Genomic DNA, 17,351 nt, shown 5'->3' on the forward strand with positions numbered 1-17,351 from the left:
GATAATCACTAAAGAGCTTTGTAAACATATAAAGTGTCCCTTATTACCCCTCAAATAAGGTAAATAAAGTTATGCTGTTAGCAGAAGTAAATAAAGGATATTTTAAGGCAGTAATCTCAATATATGCAGATATAATTACTTAGTGAGTTGTAAGAACACAGCACTGTAAACATGAATTTGTAGAAATGACTCTGAATTTAGAGACAAACAAGCACTGACATATATTTTTCCATTTTCCATTTCTCAACAACTTTGAAATTTCTTAGGCCTGGTTCAGATGTAACGCTAGTACCAGCATTAATGGGTACCCCCAAAGAGTCACCTATGGACTTTCATCAGCCCTTCTTTCTCATGCATTAAAGCCCCTCCCACATGCCTTGCCTGTCACTATTACTAGCAATCGAAATTTGCCAGGCACCAGGCTCATTTTGTACCTGTCTATCAGCCACTTGTGAGTCCTTATCCTTTAAAGCTACTCATTGCACACCCAAATTGGAGTTTATCCCCTTTCTCCAATATTAAAGGTTGGTACAAGCAAAGCACTTAAACAAAAATCCATGTAAGCTATTTACACTGATATGTGCTGACATGACTATCATTTATGTCTGGGCATTTTGTTTTTTAATGGGCAGCTATTCACAGGCTAACACGAACATGTAAACATAATTTTCAAGCAGGCAACACAGCTAAGAATTCTTTCAACACCTGCTTTGAGAGCTAAGGCATCAAGAAGAGAAGAATTTGAACCTACCATCTTCATCCGTTTGGATTATTGTCTCTTCACTTTCCTTTCTCCCCTCAGGATTAGTCAGGATCATTTTGAGGCTGACATTAGTGTAAGGAGGCAGGTGGTTCACAACATGCTGAGGTGCTTTGGGGTCCATATCCAAGCAGTCTGCCTTGCTTTCATTATGGCCACGGAAGTAATGGTAGCAGATTGTGACGTTGAAAGTGTGGCAGCGAGTAATGTTGTAACCTAGAGATTCCCAATCCACAGCAATGCGTCGGGCCTGGATCTCAGCGATCTTCAATGTTTTTGGTGTTCTCATAGGCTCTAAAACACACACAGAGAGAACATGAACTACTTTCAGGAGTGTCCGAGCATAGAAGTGACACAAGATATACAGAACCTTCATTGGTGGATTAAGTCTGCCCAATGCCCACTGCATATCTGCTTTGACTTGACCTAAGAATTCCATCCCGTTCTGCTGTCACATCTGCCAGCATTTACAAACCTTTGTAAATCTACATATATATTTTTTTAAAAAAAGGAACGACAACTGTAAAAAAAATCCACACTAAAATGTTTAATTAGCTGACATTGTTGGACCAATTCAAAGTCTCTGACAGCAAACCCACCAAGAGCAACCAAAGACCACCACAGCTGTTGCTATGCTTCTGTGTGCTTTGCGGTTTCTTTCGGCATGCATTAAATTTGAGTAAATTGGATAATATATCATCCTGGTGAAGAGTCAGTGTGCTCTGCACTGTGATTTATCATGCCACCAAGCAATGCTGTTTACTAATTACACTAATTGCTCTACTAAACTAGCAGTAACCAAAATGATACAGATATTAATTAAAATTTATTACTTGGGTAATGCTGTTATTCATTGACAAAAAAAGCCAAAACAAAAACACAACACCACTACAAAATGTCAGGCTCTTCTTTCCTTGACCGCCCCCCTATAAACACCATAAATGGTAAAGGTCTGCACTATCACCCAAGCTCAACCATTAACATGTGCACAGCTCTCCACTCAACTGGAAAACACCAGCAACACTTGTCTGACTCCCTGAACAGCCATCAATCCATCACCATCTCCCTAGTGTATTCATTCCTCATGCAAGACTAACTTTATAGCCTGACTTAATTAAAGTGATTACACAATGAAAGTCATGACCATGACCACATATACTAAAAATTCACTCAACACACACTGCATTCCTACATTCTACATTCCTGGTATATTTATTTACAGCAGCAAGTTATAGTTTGTGTATCTCAGTATTCTGCCAGATTAAGAGTGAAGCCAAATGAGCCAAACGTTCTTCTATCCATTCATAAGCCTTCACTGTCTTTTAAGAACGCTCATTTACCAACGAAAAATCTTAACTAAGCAAACAGCACCAGGCACAGATGGCACAGCCAAACAGGGGCTTCAATAAATGTGCTCAAGTATACAGCTTACAAGACAATGCAACCATTTAAGCATCCCCACCCCCCATCCTTGCAATACATTTGTATATATTATTGTCAGATACATGGGCTTTTCTGAATTAGTATGCTACATACAGATTAATGGATTTACATCTCACAGTGACTAGCTTTCCACTTAGATGTTTTCTCTTCTGTATTAGCTATTAATTTATTAATTAAAGAGGTAGATAGTTTGGGTTTCTGAAGTAGGATGAAGGAGACCAATGTTGAAAATATATATTCAACCACCTGAGCGATAATCAGCTTGTTTTTATGAATGCAAGGTTTGAATGACACAGTAAACAGTTGTGAATCTAAAAGGGAAGGGGAATTCATACTGGAAGGGGAGAGGGAGGGAAAGGAGGCTAGGCTCAGTCTCATGATTTAGTGTTGTAACCAGACATTGCCATAACGACTGTAAAAAAAAAAAAAGCTATCTGAGGTGTGGTGTTTGCACACAGGAATCTCTCCTTTTTATTTTCAAATTTTTGAAACACTTTTGGAACTTTGACAAAGTTCCAAGCGACTTCAATATCTAGGCTTCTTCTGAGATGGAGATGGGCAAGTTCTCCAATTTCAACTGTTTATGGTTTACATTCCATGGCTACTAAGCTACAATGGCTGTGATCTACTTCCACTGCTAGGGACAGTATGCCTCTAAACACCTTTCTGGGAACCACAAGTGGGGAGAGTGCTGTTGAACTCAGGTTCTGCTTCAGGGGTACCCATAGGAATCAGGTGAGCCATTGTGAGAACAGGTTGCTGGGCTAGATGGGCCTTTGGCCTGATCCAGCAGGACTCTTCTTATTTCCATTATGACACATTGCTGTAGTCATCAGAAGTGGCATCTTGATCCTCACCCTCTGCTTGTCCGTGAGTGTGTGTGAAGTTAGGTGATAGGCTAATTGCTTATTATTCATTCTTCAAAAATAAACCTCTTATCTGTAAACAGTTATTAGGAGATTGTTTTGTACTGCTGTGGAAGGCACCATCAGAAGTTAGTCTATAGCATGTGAGTGTTGGATGTTTTAAAAACAACAACAACTCGTTCCTCCTGTGCTGGCACCCAATGGAAAATCCCCTCCCTCTGAACTTCCTTGTTCCACTAGGAGGGAAGCTGCCATTGCAGCTGAAGAGCAGCTACAGAGGGATGTGTGAGAGAATTGTCACTAGAATTGTCAGATGCATCCCTCTTCCATAGGTAGTCTTGTTAAAGTAAAAAAGAAGACGGCGACACATTAAATGTATACACACAGTGAATATATTGACTGGTTTGGCCCTGACATTTTAATTTCACGTTGCATTTGCTTGAAAGGCTAAAAGTAGTTTTACCCTCCCTGCCCCAAAACACAATTTACTGCAACGCTTCCTGGAATCAAGGCCACTGCTTGAACCTCCTTAACAGCGAAGAATAAGACTGGGATGTGAGGTTTCAGTCTGTCACGCTGAATTTCAAAGTGTTTTGATTTAGTTTCCTCAAGGCAGGAACACTAATAAGCATTCTGGCCGCATTACACTAGATATTAAAAAAAGTTAAAGGTGGAGCAGAAAATGTTTTCAAAGTTCCTTGAAATGTAACAGACGTGCCCCAGTATTGGAAGGCACATTAAAGGCATCCTTTATTTTGCCTGCCAGAAAAAGGGTGGAGGGAGCGGGGAGGAAAGACAAGTTGAGATTTCTCACCACCGTGCTTACCATTGGCAGAGACCAAACAATTTCTATTAAGGCTGAGATGGTAATTAAAGTCTGTAGCGGCTCTCAGCAGCCTTGGTAAACTCTGCCAACTGTCCCTCTGCTGCTGAAAATGGCGCTTCAAAATGCAATTTTTTGCTCTCTTCTCGGAGCAACATTCATAACAGGGTCTCTGGAGATCAGGTTCAATTGTTTTAAACTGCTGCACCACAAAGCCTCCATCTGCAGAGCCTCAGTAGAAAGTAATCTCCTAATAATTATGTTGCCAGATAAGAGGTCGCTAGATTGTTTAGTAAATTCCAAAAAAACCTAATTGCATCTCATTAAGAATAATTTCATTTGAAACTGGAAGAGAACTAATGTGCTCCGTTTATTACTCTTCCGGGCTTCTCTGCCCTACGGAATGTCAGCTGAGCCCATTTGCAACTCAATTCTATCTAAGGGCTTTGCCTCCAAGAAGCAGGCAATACTTCCAAAGGGCATCAAGTTATACTTTTTATTATTCTCATCTTCACAGAGGCTCACAAGCTTATTTGTTCACACACACCCAATCAAATTTCTAATTAGATTCAAGGAATGCCTATTCTCCTAATGTACAACTCTCTGTGCATTAGAGACTGAAAAGAAACGTAACTCAGTGCTAAGTGAGGACTCAGCTTAAGCAACCTTCCAGTCAGGGGTGTAGGAAGGGGGAGTGTGGAGGGGACAGGCTGCCCCAGGTGCCACTCTGGGGGGGGGGAGAGAAGATGGCCCCTGCCTCCCTCCAGCTGTAGAGCGGCCGAGGGCGTCCATACGGGCTGCTGCATGTGCGTACTCCATACAGGATGCCACACATGCGCAATCCGTACGGGATGCCATACATGAGCACTCTGTATGGGCTGCCCCGCCCTGGGTACCAGAGAGGGTTTCTCCACCACTGCTTCCAGTGCGCTATTTATATATCACTTTACACATCCATAGAACTGTTGAGAATTCCATTCCTCCCGTGAGATTGTTACGTCACATGTCTGTTTACATTCCAGCACTGATTATTGGAGTCTTGTGAGTGGAAAGGGAGATACACTGTTACCGCTCTGTATAGCCATTGTTTTCGCAGTTCTCTCTCCGAGAAAGAAAGACAGAGAGAGAGGCCATATTTTTCTGTTTGATTTAATTTGCAATAAATTAGGCTTAGATGTTACTCCTCAAGGCTGAGCTTCTGTTTGGACTCTGCTAGTTGTGTGCTCAGGGGTCATATCAATGTGATGGGAGACCGGAGGAATGAATCCTGGGCGATGCTGCATTGGGGGGGGGGGAGGCACCGGCCTTGGCGCTATCACCCAACAAGAACTCCCTAAGCGATTTGCAATAAAAATATGTAAGGTAGTCAATAAAACCATATAAACATAAAACAATAAAAGTGTTCATCCAAACAAAAAGCTAAACCATAATCTAAACAGTAAGAGCTGTTCAACAGTGGAACGGTCTCCCCCGGGAGGTTGTGGACTCTCCTTCCTTGGAGGTTTTCAAGCAGAGGTTGGATGGCCATCTGTCATGGATGCTTTAGCTAAGATTTCTGCATTGCAGGCGGTTGGACTAGATGACCCTTGGAGTTCCTTCTAATTCTACAATTCTATGATTTTAAACCAGCACAAAATATCCGCTCTCTCATCTAACTCATTCAAATGAAGTAAGCCACATCATGCCGTAATGTACCATTTATGACTTGAAATAAACTGCTAATCCATTTATTTCCAAGAGAAATAGAATGTAGGTAATAGTGGAATTTGGATCAAAGATCAACACAAACTCCAGCTTTTGATGAATTGGACCCGAGTCTACAAAAAATTATGCCATAATAAATTCATTAGTCTTTAAGGTGCCTTTGATGCTTTTGATGCTGTAAAACAGACTAACTTAACAACTACCCCGCTGAAAATGGCAGTTTTATTGATCTTAGCCTAGGAATGTCTTCTCACACAAGAATACAACACTGCCCTCTGTAATTTTGTATAGTACTGTATGAAATCCAAAATGCTAGTATCTGGAGCTTAATGTAGTGCTATGTGTCTTTATACTTATGGATAAAAAATAATTTGTACACTGCAGCAAGCTGACAATTACGCAAATGAGATGTCCATGCCATCTTTCATGCACTCTTCTAGCCATCACTGTCCTCTGCAAGGTCCTATTCAGCACAATCAGTCCCCCAAGGAGGAGTGCAATGGTTGGATGAATGCATGAGCAGTGTGGAGAGTCCTTCTATTCTGTATAATGACTGTTGTGTTACAATGTGCATGCACTGAGGTCCAAACAGGAAGTTGAAGGGAAGGAGGGAGAAAGGAAGAATTGTAGGAATTGTGCCCATCCTTATTTGTTTTCAATAACACCACAAGGTGTACTTTTAATCACTGGCGATGGATAATTTATTTAGTATCAAATGTTAAGCCTCGTATCAGAGATGAAACTGATGCTTCTTCAACAGTAATAAGGGAAGAGAAATTCCACATATTCCCAGGCAACAATACGAAAATTGCATATATAAGAGTGAGACTATAGCCATGGCAGGTACACATACACACCATTATGGATCAGGAAGATTGAGCACCACTTTATAAGATACAATGAATAATAGCTTTAGTATTCTCTAAAGGTTAATAATAGACAGACAGATAGAAGAAAAGACACAAAACCTGTTGACCCATCAGCCACCTTTCAACAGCAGAATGATTTAATAAGTAGCTCTAGATAATGGCTAAAATGAAATTCGATTTCTTTAGCGCTTGATAAGCAACACACAATATGACAGTTCAATATCAGTGCCCCTTTGTAGAGATTATCTCCATTTATTCAGAGATTGTTTTCAAAACAAAAAGGCCTCCACAGTTGGGAAAGAAAAAAGGAGAGCCGCGTGCATCTCCTCAGAACCAATTTTAATGATAAAACACATTACCTGCTGTCAGTCAAAGAAAAGCAGAGTATGTCCCAGGGCCTGTGACAAAAAGGCTATTTCTCAAAGATGTACACAAGGATAGGACACTCAAGCATGACAAGTGTTTTGCTGTTGCCGCTTTTCAAGAGAAATCCCATTGGTTCATCAGAATGCACAATTTCAGTTTCATTTATCTAAAATAAAAGGAAGTGGCTTTTCTGGTCAAAAGATAACATTCACATTTGTCAGTGTGAAACTGAAAACAATGAAACAAATTTCATAGCAAAGGCAAAGGATGACGATAAAGAGAACAGCAAGAATATTTGATGCCTTAGCAGTTTTTCTTTCCTTGCGCTCTCTTGTTCTCAAACTGCAAGACCTAATCAGGAGCCAGACCAAAGATTTCACAAGCATGGTACGTAGTGACTTGCTACTGGCCCACAACTTAGTGTTCATGGGACACTGGAAAAGCCTCTTACATACATAGCATAGTAGTGATGACTGTGACCTACAAGATTGGAAGTTACAGGATCAAATTCTTTCTCAACCTCAAACCTGCCAAGGTTGCCATACTTCTGTCAACCTCTTCTCTCCTTCGGCACTATAAGAACAATAATACAGTGGTGCCCCGCAAGACGAATGCCTTGCTAAACGAAAAACCCGCAAGACGAAAGGGTTTTCCGATTTTTAGCGGCTTCGCAAGACGAATTTCCCTATGGGCTTGCTTCGCAAGGCGAAAGCCCATAGGGAAATCTCCGGGGACAGCGGGGAAGCGCAGCGCGCCTTCTCCTCTGTTCCCGGACCTGTCCTGAAGGCTTGCAGTGGGAGGTCCGGGAACAGAGGAGAAGGCGCACAGCGCTTCTCCTCTGTTCCCGGGGCTTGCGGTGGGAGGAGGGTTTTTCCTCCCCACCGCCAACATTCAGAATAGCTACCCCTATCCACAGCTTGGAGAGCCCTGCGGGGAAGTCCTGCAGGGCTCCCCAAGCTCCGAATGTCTGCCCCGCGCAAGGGACGCTCTGCTTAAGAGCGCCCCTCGTGCGGGGCAGCAGGCTGCTATCCGCAGCTTGGAGAGCACTGCGGGGAAGTCCTGCAGGGCTCCCCAAGCTGCGAATGTCTGCCCCTCGTGTGGGGCAGCAGGCTGCTATCCGCAGCTTGGAGAGCCCTGCGGGCAAGTCCTGCAGGGCTCCCCAAGCTGCGAATGTCTGCCCCACGCGAGGGGCGCTCTGAAGCAGAGCGCCCCTCACGCGGGGCAGCAGGCTGCTATCCGCAGCTTGGAGAGCCCTGCTGGGAACTCCTGCAGGGCTCCCCAAGCTGCAGATGTCTGCCCCGCGCAAGGGGCGCTCTGCTTAAGAGCGCCCCTCGTGCGGGGCAGCAGGCTGCTATCCGCAGCTTGGAGAGCCCTGCGGGGAAGTCCTGCAGGGCTCCCCAAGCTGCGAATGTCTGCCCCACGCGAGGGGCGCTCTGAAGCAGAGCGCCCCTCGCGCCGGGCAGCAGGCTGCTATCCTCAGCCTAGGTAGCCCTGGGGAACTCTTCTGAAGACTGGCGGCGGGAGAAGGGCTTTTCTTCCCACCGCCAGCCTTCAGAAGGCTGTTCTGAAGGCTGATGGTGGGGAGAAAAGTCCTTCTCCCCCTGCCAGCCTTCAGAAGAGGTCTGAAAGCGGTTTCCATAGGAACGCATTAATTGATTTTCAATGCATTCCTATGGGAAACCGTGCTTCGCAAGACGAAAAACTCGCAAGAAGAAAAAACTTGCGGAACGAATTAATTTCGTCTTGCGAGGCACCACTGTATTGGTTTACTTTACAAGAGCTGAATCATACCATGATGAGTCAAACTGTAATGACAATGACCAACTAGGTCATTTCTGAGTTACTGTGCTTGAATTATTTCCTTTCTACTTTAGTCCAGCCTTTAAGTACAGACATGTTCTTTGCCCGCATATCCTGGTAGCATAGGATGGGCAGCTCACAAGTAAATATCCAGTTGGTTGTTTTTCAAGTAATCTTTTATGATGTTCCAGAACATCTAAGACTCACCAAAGCAGTGCAAACCTAGGATTAAGGAAGGGGTGGCTAGAACAGCACAGAATAATAAGGTCCCATGCACAAAGGAAATAAAGCATTGTCCCAGAAAGAACAGAGAACATGTTCAAAGCATCCTGAGATTAAATATATTCTCTATTATTTATTATATTTATATACCACCCTTTCTCTGAGGATCACAGGACGGTTTAAAAACACAAGAATGAATATTTCTCTCAACAAAAAGGAGGGGGGAAAGATGGTTTAGGGGTCAAAAGCTGCCCTACACATCTCCTTCCAGGATGCTCTAGATCAGGGGAGTCAACATGGCGCCCTTCAAATGTTTTGGGCAGTGGGATATCCAGTCTCATATAACCAACATGCTTAAGTCTGATTAATGCATGAACGCTAAAAACTATAGAGTTTTTAGCATTCTATCTGGCCAGGCTTAGCTCACCTTGGGAGAGACTAGGTAATCAAGCCTTTGTTCCCAGTCTATCCAAGCAGCTCAATGTGTGAAGAAACAAAGCTGCTTGCTAGCCTCTTAGCTGAATGGCTTTAACAACCCTCTCTTGAGTTACAATACCAATAATTTAGGAACTTTCATCACTTTGCAACTAAGCCAAGTTTTACCGCCTATGCAACATTTTTGACTGAAATATGGAAAAGCACAAGAGCCTGACCTTTGAAGCGTTTGTAAGTAAACCAATTTTAAACTTACCAAACATGTGGTCTTTTTAAATGCTGGGGGAAGAGGGAGTTTTGGAACTCACACGGGCACATTTTTAAGGTCCAACAGCCTGTATTTCCACACTTTACTTTGATGCATGTTTTGCGATTTTAAATCTCTGTTGGGGTTCTCTCACCAAAGAGTAGTTGCCCCAAACCAGGATCTTGGCATCTAGGAATTCTCCTTTTATACAGTGGTACCTCAGGTCAAGAACTTAATTCATTCCGGAGGTCCGTTCTTAACCTGAAACTGTTCTTAACCTGAGACACCACTTTAGCTAATGGGGCCTCCCGCTGCCTTATGATACTGGCTGTTTTCCATTCCTTTTCTAATGATCCCTAGCATGAAATTTGCCTTTTCACAGCTGCTGCAAACTGAGTCAACATCTTCATTGAGGTATCCACTCTGACCACAAGGACTTGTTCCTGGTCAGTCACTGCCAGTTGAGATCTCATGGGCGTATATGTGAAATTACGATTTTTCACTGCAACATATATATCACTATACACTTGTCTGCACCAAATGCATTCTCCACTTTGTGGCCTGTTCACTAAGTTTGCAACCCTTTTCTGTTTTACTGACCCTGAACAACTTAGTATAATCATCAAACTCGGTTCAACTCACTGCTCACTCCTAAGTCTAGATCATTTTCAAACAAGTTAAAATGCACAGCTCCCAATACCGATCTTTGGGAGACTACACTTTCTACCTCCATCAGGCGTCCAGTTATTCCTACTCTTTGCGTCCTGTTGCTTAACCTGTTCCTGATTCACAAGTGGACTGCCCATCATTCCATGGTTGCTAAGTATAGAATGTATCATACATACAGACCCAGTATGCCAACATGCAACCAATTCTACATAACTGTATCTCAGGGGTGAGATGAAAACCAAGGGATCACCTACCTAAAATATACATAAGGAGTGAAGTGGTTCTATACCTTTCTTTTTCTTCTGAGTTTATGAAAAACTATTAGCTTTTTGTTTTCTCCTTTTTCCAGGTGAAAGGAGTAAATCTGTTACTGACTGTGGGGAGCTAAAGAAAACACCTGACTTAATTTATGGATATTATCGTTAGTTATTATTATTAATTAACTTTATGGATCTAGGGGACTTACTGTTAAGATCAGCAGTCTCATCATAGCTTCAACAGAAACCAGCGGATCATCAATATATTTTAACGCATATACTTATGCATGCAAAATGTATTTGTCCCTGCTGCAGAGACAGAGCAAAGAGACAAAGATATAACTGCACTGTTGGCAATTACTTGTCTGTTTATCTGATGGTATGTTTATTCTGCAGCCTCCATTCATGATTAACAGTTTGTGTATCCCTCACCTGTAATCAATAGCTGTGCAGTCTTGTATTAGCTGTGGAGATTAGACATCCCTTGATAATAAATTCCATTGATTTCCTCAGCTTAGGTGTAGTAATCCGAGAGCATTTTCCAGCATTTAAATTAAAAAGAAAATATATAGCCTTCAACAAGTGGAAATGCTAGCATGATTATAAGGTGTGACCTTTTTAAACTCATTCCTCCAGATGAATCAAACCTATCTGGTGTAATAAAATGTGAATGAGCATGTCAACAAGCATGAAAATGAAACAGCAAAGAAACAAAAAATGTGACAGGAAACACAAACCAACGCCAGAAAAGCTTTGCTTGAATTGTAAATGGCACAAGCATTTTCTGAGATTATTTCTCTAAGGTATTTAGTTTGTCTTTAACATTAGGAAGCAATTGAGTCGGGCAGCATCAATTTCGCGCCCTCCCCCCAAAAAAGCTGCTACATCTTTGCTGCTTCTAAGTGTCAGTCTTCAAATTATAGAACCATCGGGCCTGAAGAGACCAGAAAATCAGGTATTCTATCTAGCACACTGACTGCTGGTTCATATATTAAGGGAAATGTGGAAAAGAAGAAGCTCCAAACCAATTTATCCCAGCACTGTGCCTTCCAGATGTTTTGAATAACAGCTCTCATCAGTCTGGGTGGGAGGGATGGAAGTTGTATTAAAAAATATCTGGAAGGCACTAGGTTGGGGGGGGAACGATGCAACATGTGACTCAAAGCATCACAGCTGGAGTGAGAAGACTTCCAGGCATGTTTTGGGGCTCATGGGTCTCAACATGGGGAAGACATGCAGTTTCCTTTCCCCCACATCTTTGCCCATTTAGAGCAGCTTCATGACTTGGGTGCCAGATGGGTGGGAATGGATCAACTGATTCTGACTGGAAGTAATGAGAAAACTGAGTGCACACCATGCACTTAGAGGTGAATGACACAAGAGTTATTTAACTGTTTCTAAGAAATCTGGCATAGTCATTATCAGGGGAAATCTTGCCATCTGTATCAATTGCTGGCCATTTTTGTTTTTGCATCCAATATTTGTTTTGCAGTGGAGGAGGCTCAAACTTGTGTGAAAATTGCATTGAATACAACCTGGAGGTCTGCTCTCTAATTTAAAATATACCAGAGGGAACATGCACGTTTGCTTTCATGAATTAATCTGCATATCTTTTCTGAATTTTGAGAAGTGCCAAATGTGAGGCGAAACATATCAAATCAACCAACGCATACCATATGCTAAATAACTTAATTTTTACATACAGTAGGAAGAGCTTTGTTCAACATAAGCATATTTTGTAAGCAGATCCGAGGGTTTGCAGAAAATCATAAACAAATCAATGCTGCACTTTTACACCATTTTTCTAGAAAGCTGCAACCCACAGGCTTGATTCTGATAACACAAAACCACATGCTTTTTAAGAGGGAGACTATTCAATGAAGGAAGACCCCAGAGTGCAATGTAGGCTTCTTCCTGGTGGCCATCTGCATGTGTTCTGAGACTTGGTGTCTCTGTGGGTCCTGGACAAGAACGAGACATGCAAATGCTATCATTTCCTAAGGTTCAGCAGACACTTTTGATGGATGAGAAAACTGATTCAGTTTGCAATTAAAGGCAAACCTATATAAAACACTTTCTGAAACAATATGCCATCCTTCAGAATTCACACTTCTCTGAATTTTGAAAAGTAGTTTTCCAGCCAAGTAATACATGCAAAAATGGTAAAGTGTGCATATATTACTGAAAATAGCACACAAAACTGTATTACAGAAAACTGCTTTATAAAAATATGTAGATTGGGCAAAATTGCATTAATGTATGTACCATATTTTACCATATATAAGACGCCCCCACATGGTACCAACTCTCATATGTATTCCAAACACAGGAATTAGGAGACAGAGATTAGTCAGTCAGTGACTATATGTGGGAAGGTGTCACAGCCACTAACGAAAGTTGTTGCATGGTAAATTATTCATAATTATTCATAATTGCATTACCCAAACATTTGTTTGATGTTATAATCAACATAATTTAGGTGGCTTGTGTTTTTTTTAAAAAAATCTGTACTGTCTCTGTTCAAGTATCATATTGCCACCAGAGTCAGAAAAGTGGGTCATGCTGTCTTCCACTGTAAACAGAACAGAGCAAAATCATGTTCAAGTGCAAAAAACAATTGTGTCCTTCTTTTGCTTGAAAACTGGTCTCTTTTCTGCAAGACATATAAACCTCCTTTGGGACAATTCAAATTAGAGTCACAGGCCAAACATAAAGACATGTCTGTGAAATCAAATCCTTTTTGCTCATTTAACATGCTTCTGTGATTTCTAGTCAAAGAAAATGAGACAAAGTTTTGCTGGCAGCCCTCTCCCTTGTATTTCAAAACCAAGAATCTCAAATATCCGGGAGATGGGGGAGAGAGGGAAGTACTGAATGGATGTAGTTAAAACAAGGAGTTTTGGGTCAAGTTAATTTCCTTTTGTTCGAAGCTCCAACACTGCTCTCTTCACACTGCTTTCCAGGCCCATTAAGAACTCTGACTGATGCTTGGCATTTTTCCTCCAAGTGCTTAGATGGGGAAACTGCAGCAGAAAGTCTGAATTAAAACTTCTGGCTGGCATTTTTACAAGCTGCAAGGGCAAGGTAGCCTCTCTACACCCTGCCTTGGACAGGGTGAATTTTAAGACAAACAGCACGATCCCAAGATCTAGAGCAGTGTTACTACCAGCCCAGGAAGGACCCAGAGTTTCTGACCAGTAACCTACCACCACACAACAACAGCGGCTTTGGAAATGCAAGGGGAATTTAAAAAGGATTTTGTAACTCTGCTAGTTCAACAACAACAAATGCCAGTGGGCCCTAAAGTAACTCTTTGGCTATAGACCAAATAATTTGAGTAGAACACATGTAATCAAGGAACATTACCCTTTCCTTTATTTCAATGATAATAACATGTAGAACACCGACTTTCTTCTGCCAAAGCATTGGGTACCCAAATTAAGTAGGTGCTAGCCAAACCTAGACACTTTTAAAACCCACAAATCCTTTATTCCTCCTGCCGCCTAACTAATAGTTATAGACATCATTGTTTTCCATACCCAGTGGATTGCTAATGTAATGGGCAAATTATTTTTCAGACTTTACTACAAGGGGGTGAGAAATCTGTGGCACTCCAAATGTTGATGAACTCCAATGCACATCAGTCCCAGCATGGGAACGATAGGAGATGGGAGTCTAGCAGCATCCAAAACACCACAGATTACTGACCCTTGCTTTATTGGGAATAAAGAACATACACCACCTGGCTATCTTGTAATGATACGGTAAGCTCCAAAGCACCCACCTACAAAATGCTAAAGGAATTTTCAAGTGCCATGAGAATGAGGCTATGTTTTGCAGGCACACTAATATTTGAGACAAAAATTGAGGGAATAATGCTACTGCATTATTACTCATTCTACCATTTCTAAGAGCTTCACACAGGAGTGCTCTGTTTGCACTTTTTTAGCTTATATGAGCAATTTAACTTGCGTAAATAGTTCCTGGGTTTACATGAAGGTGTCTTTCACCATCCCTCTAATATATTTTGCTACTTTACAAAGGTAAAGGTAGGGAAATTCAGGTACCTATTAATCTACTTGCACTTTGACGTGCTTTCAAACTGCTAGGTTGGCTGGGACCGAGCAACAGGAGCTCACCCCATTGCGGGGAACTGAACCGCTGACCTTCTGATCGGCAAGTCCTAGACTCTGTGATTTAACCCACAGCACCACCCGCGCCCCTTTAAAAATATATAGTGAAATGTAAATTTCATGTTAAGTTTTTTAAGTTGCATATTAGTGGAATTGGGATTGAACAGGTTTAGGATGAGCACCTGCAGAAGCAAGAGAGATGAAAAATAGACTGATTCATTAATCCCTAATTGCAATACAGTATGGGGGGATTAAAATGGCCTTTTGTTCTAACTATGATGATAGCTCTTGTTTTCAAGTCATGCTACATTTCCTTCAATATCTTTAAAAAGCACTGATATTGGGCTTTGGTAATATTAAATTTAGCTGATTGATCAACTGCCTTTTTACTGCTTCATCAACTAAAATAGTTAATAGGTTAACAACCCTATTAAAAAAGCACTATCAACTCATATCTAAAAATGGGCAATTATGATAAGAAGCATTTCATGCTATCTTCCAAGGACAAATCCATTTATATGCTGTGGCAACACTAAATGAGACTACTCTAGTCTAAGTGGACTGTGAATAGTTAGCCTAAATATGCCATACCATACGATTCTAGTTGTACTGTAATCATTCAGGATAACCTATGTGCTGAGTAAGGTATCTTCCTTCATTTCCCATTGACTATAGAGGGTATTTTCTTAGTACAGTACATGACAGCAGACTTGTCACCTGATTTCCAATGTCAATTGTCAAAGACTAGTGGTCTGTAAAGCATGAAGGAGAATATGCCCACAGAGACAGAAACATGATGAAGCAGTGCAGGATTTTCTGAACAAAGGATTGGTGCTGACCTCCATATCTCTATAACTTCTACTATATGCTTTTCAATGCAGGGAGAAGAGGGTGAATGCCAAGGCGTCAAATGTAAAGGTATTAGTATTAATTCAGCTTCTATGTCAAAACCAGACTAGTTCTCTCTAGCTGTTGGTGACCCACAAAATCTATCTGCTTGTACTTATGGGTACTTTGTAACTTGTTAACTTCTTAAAAAAAGAAAGACATGGGTGCTTTTCTCAGTCACCAGTGTGTAAATTATTCAACACTTATTCTTCAGTTCTGTTGTTTCAAACCTGAAAGTACACTTGCATATGCTGAATTTAGCTGTGGAGGTTTTCACGGAAGGGATATGAAAAGAGATGATAAATTGTTGACTTTATGAAGCATCTATTGTGATGTACCATTTCTTAATAGAAGGGCAGTTAACACCTGTAAAATAATTATATCTGCCAAATGTTGTTGCCCAGAAATATAAATACACAATTGTCCCTGCCATCTGTTAATTGTACTATTTGAATCGCATCATCATATACATATTTACTTGACTTTTACAAACTTTTAAATAGCTTTCCCAAATGTAGTGTTCCTCAGTGAGGCAGAACTAGGACTGCTAAATAAGTCACTCAGAGATACTATGTGGCCCTATATGGTGGTAACCAACCATAGCCTTCCAGATTAAAGATCCAGTCAGCACTTACTAGTTTCTTGTTCTGGACACTTTGCATAACAGCAATAAAGATAAATGGGGACCAACCATCTTGGGTAATGACATCATTTGTCAAAGTCATGAACAGCTGGCACATAAATATGATAAGAAACAAAGCAGATTGTCAGGATGGATACAGAATTCGAGTTTTCTAATTGAGAGAGTGTCTTAAGCAGCAGGAGGGGTAATGGTATTCAAATACACAGCTTATTGAATGTTTCTTATAGGAAACTACAGTTTAGGAATTCATGTTAGATGCTCCACATGCATCTTGTAGAAGAAAGAACACCTTAAAAATGAAGTCATTCTTTCAAATATATCTATTCAAAGAAACAAACATCAGATGTTACCACAGTAAATGGTGGCTAGGTAATTTTAGGTGGCTTCAACACACTGTAGACACAATGAGAGTAGTTTTTCAGTTGCATGGAGTCGGCACCTGAGTAACTATGGTGACATGCAGTAATGTGATTCACACATACATCTCACTTTGCAGTGGAGAGGGAGAAAATAGTGACCAGATGCACATGCAGTGCTGTATCTCTGACTTTTTTTTAGAGCTGAGGCAGCCAAAGTGCTTTGCTGCTAAAGAGACAATATAATCTAGATATTTTAACTGCATTTAATGACTTAGAAATTCAGCATATTTAAGCACACATTTTGCTGTGTGATGGTCATGTTTGACATTCCTTTGGCCGCTTCACCCACCGTCCTCCCCAGAGATACAACTTCCTCCCATGTATTTTTTGAAAGCTTTAAACCAGTCGAGTTTTGCATGGATCTGGAGGGGTGGGAGTGGGCAACCTGGAGGAAATGAAAACAGCATTTTGCCATTTATTTTAATATGCAATATGTGTGTCATCAGATAAATCCACGCTATGGCAACAATTGTCTTGCTAATCCTAAATATAGAAGACCAGTAGGAGAGCCCAGCAAGAAGTGTTAACAATGCCAAGCTGCATTAGTTTCTCCAACTGTGAGGAATTTTTCAATATCAACAGTATTGAAATTAAATTGCAACTTAGGTCAAAAGCTTCAAGATAGCTTAGTGACAGAATATTATATCCTTAATTAATTCTATCTAAATTTGATCAAGGGTTTTGTATGTGCATGTTATTTAAGCACCCGTCTTTTCATTACTGGGCTTTAGGTTCCTATTTTGATCAAAAGTTACAGATATTTAATTTCCTGAGTTTAATTAATCTGTTTTTTCCCCTTCTGATTTG

At 41.1% G+C, this 17,351-nt stretch overlaps 1 protein-coding gene across 8 annotated transcripts in view; it reads right to left on the reverse strand.

The window, feature by feature from the left end:
* The window catches only part of PTPRK (protein tyrosine phosphatase receptor type K), a 334,736-nt gene that overhangs the window by 88,509 nt on the left and 228,876 nt on the right, over positions 1-17,351 (reverse strand). For all 8 annotated transcript variants that reach the window (XM_053381865.1, XM_053381864.1, XM_053381866.1 and 5 more), the window contains exon 8: positions 752-1,054. In XM_053381865.1, coding sequence (XP_053237840.1) covers positions 752-1,054 — 303 coding nt within the window. The remainder of the gene's footprint in view (positions 1-751; positions 1,055-17,351) is intronic.

The sequence above is a fragment of the Podarcis raffonei genome, chromosome 3, assembly GCF_027172205.1.
Source record: "Podarcis raffonei isolate rPodRaf1 chromosome 3, rPodRaf1.pri, whole genome shotgun sequence".
Lineage (NCBI taxonomy): Eukaryota > Metazoa > Chordata > Lepidosauria > Squamata > Lacertidae > Podarcis > Podarcis raffonei.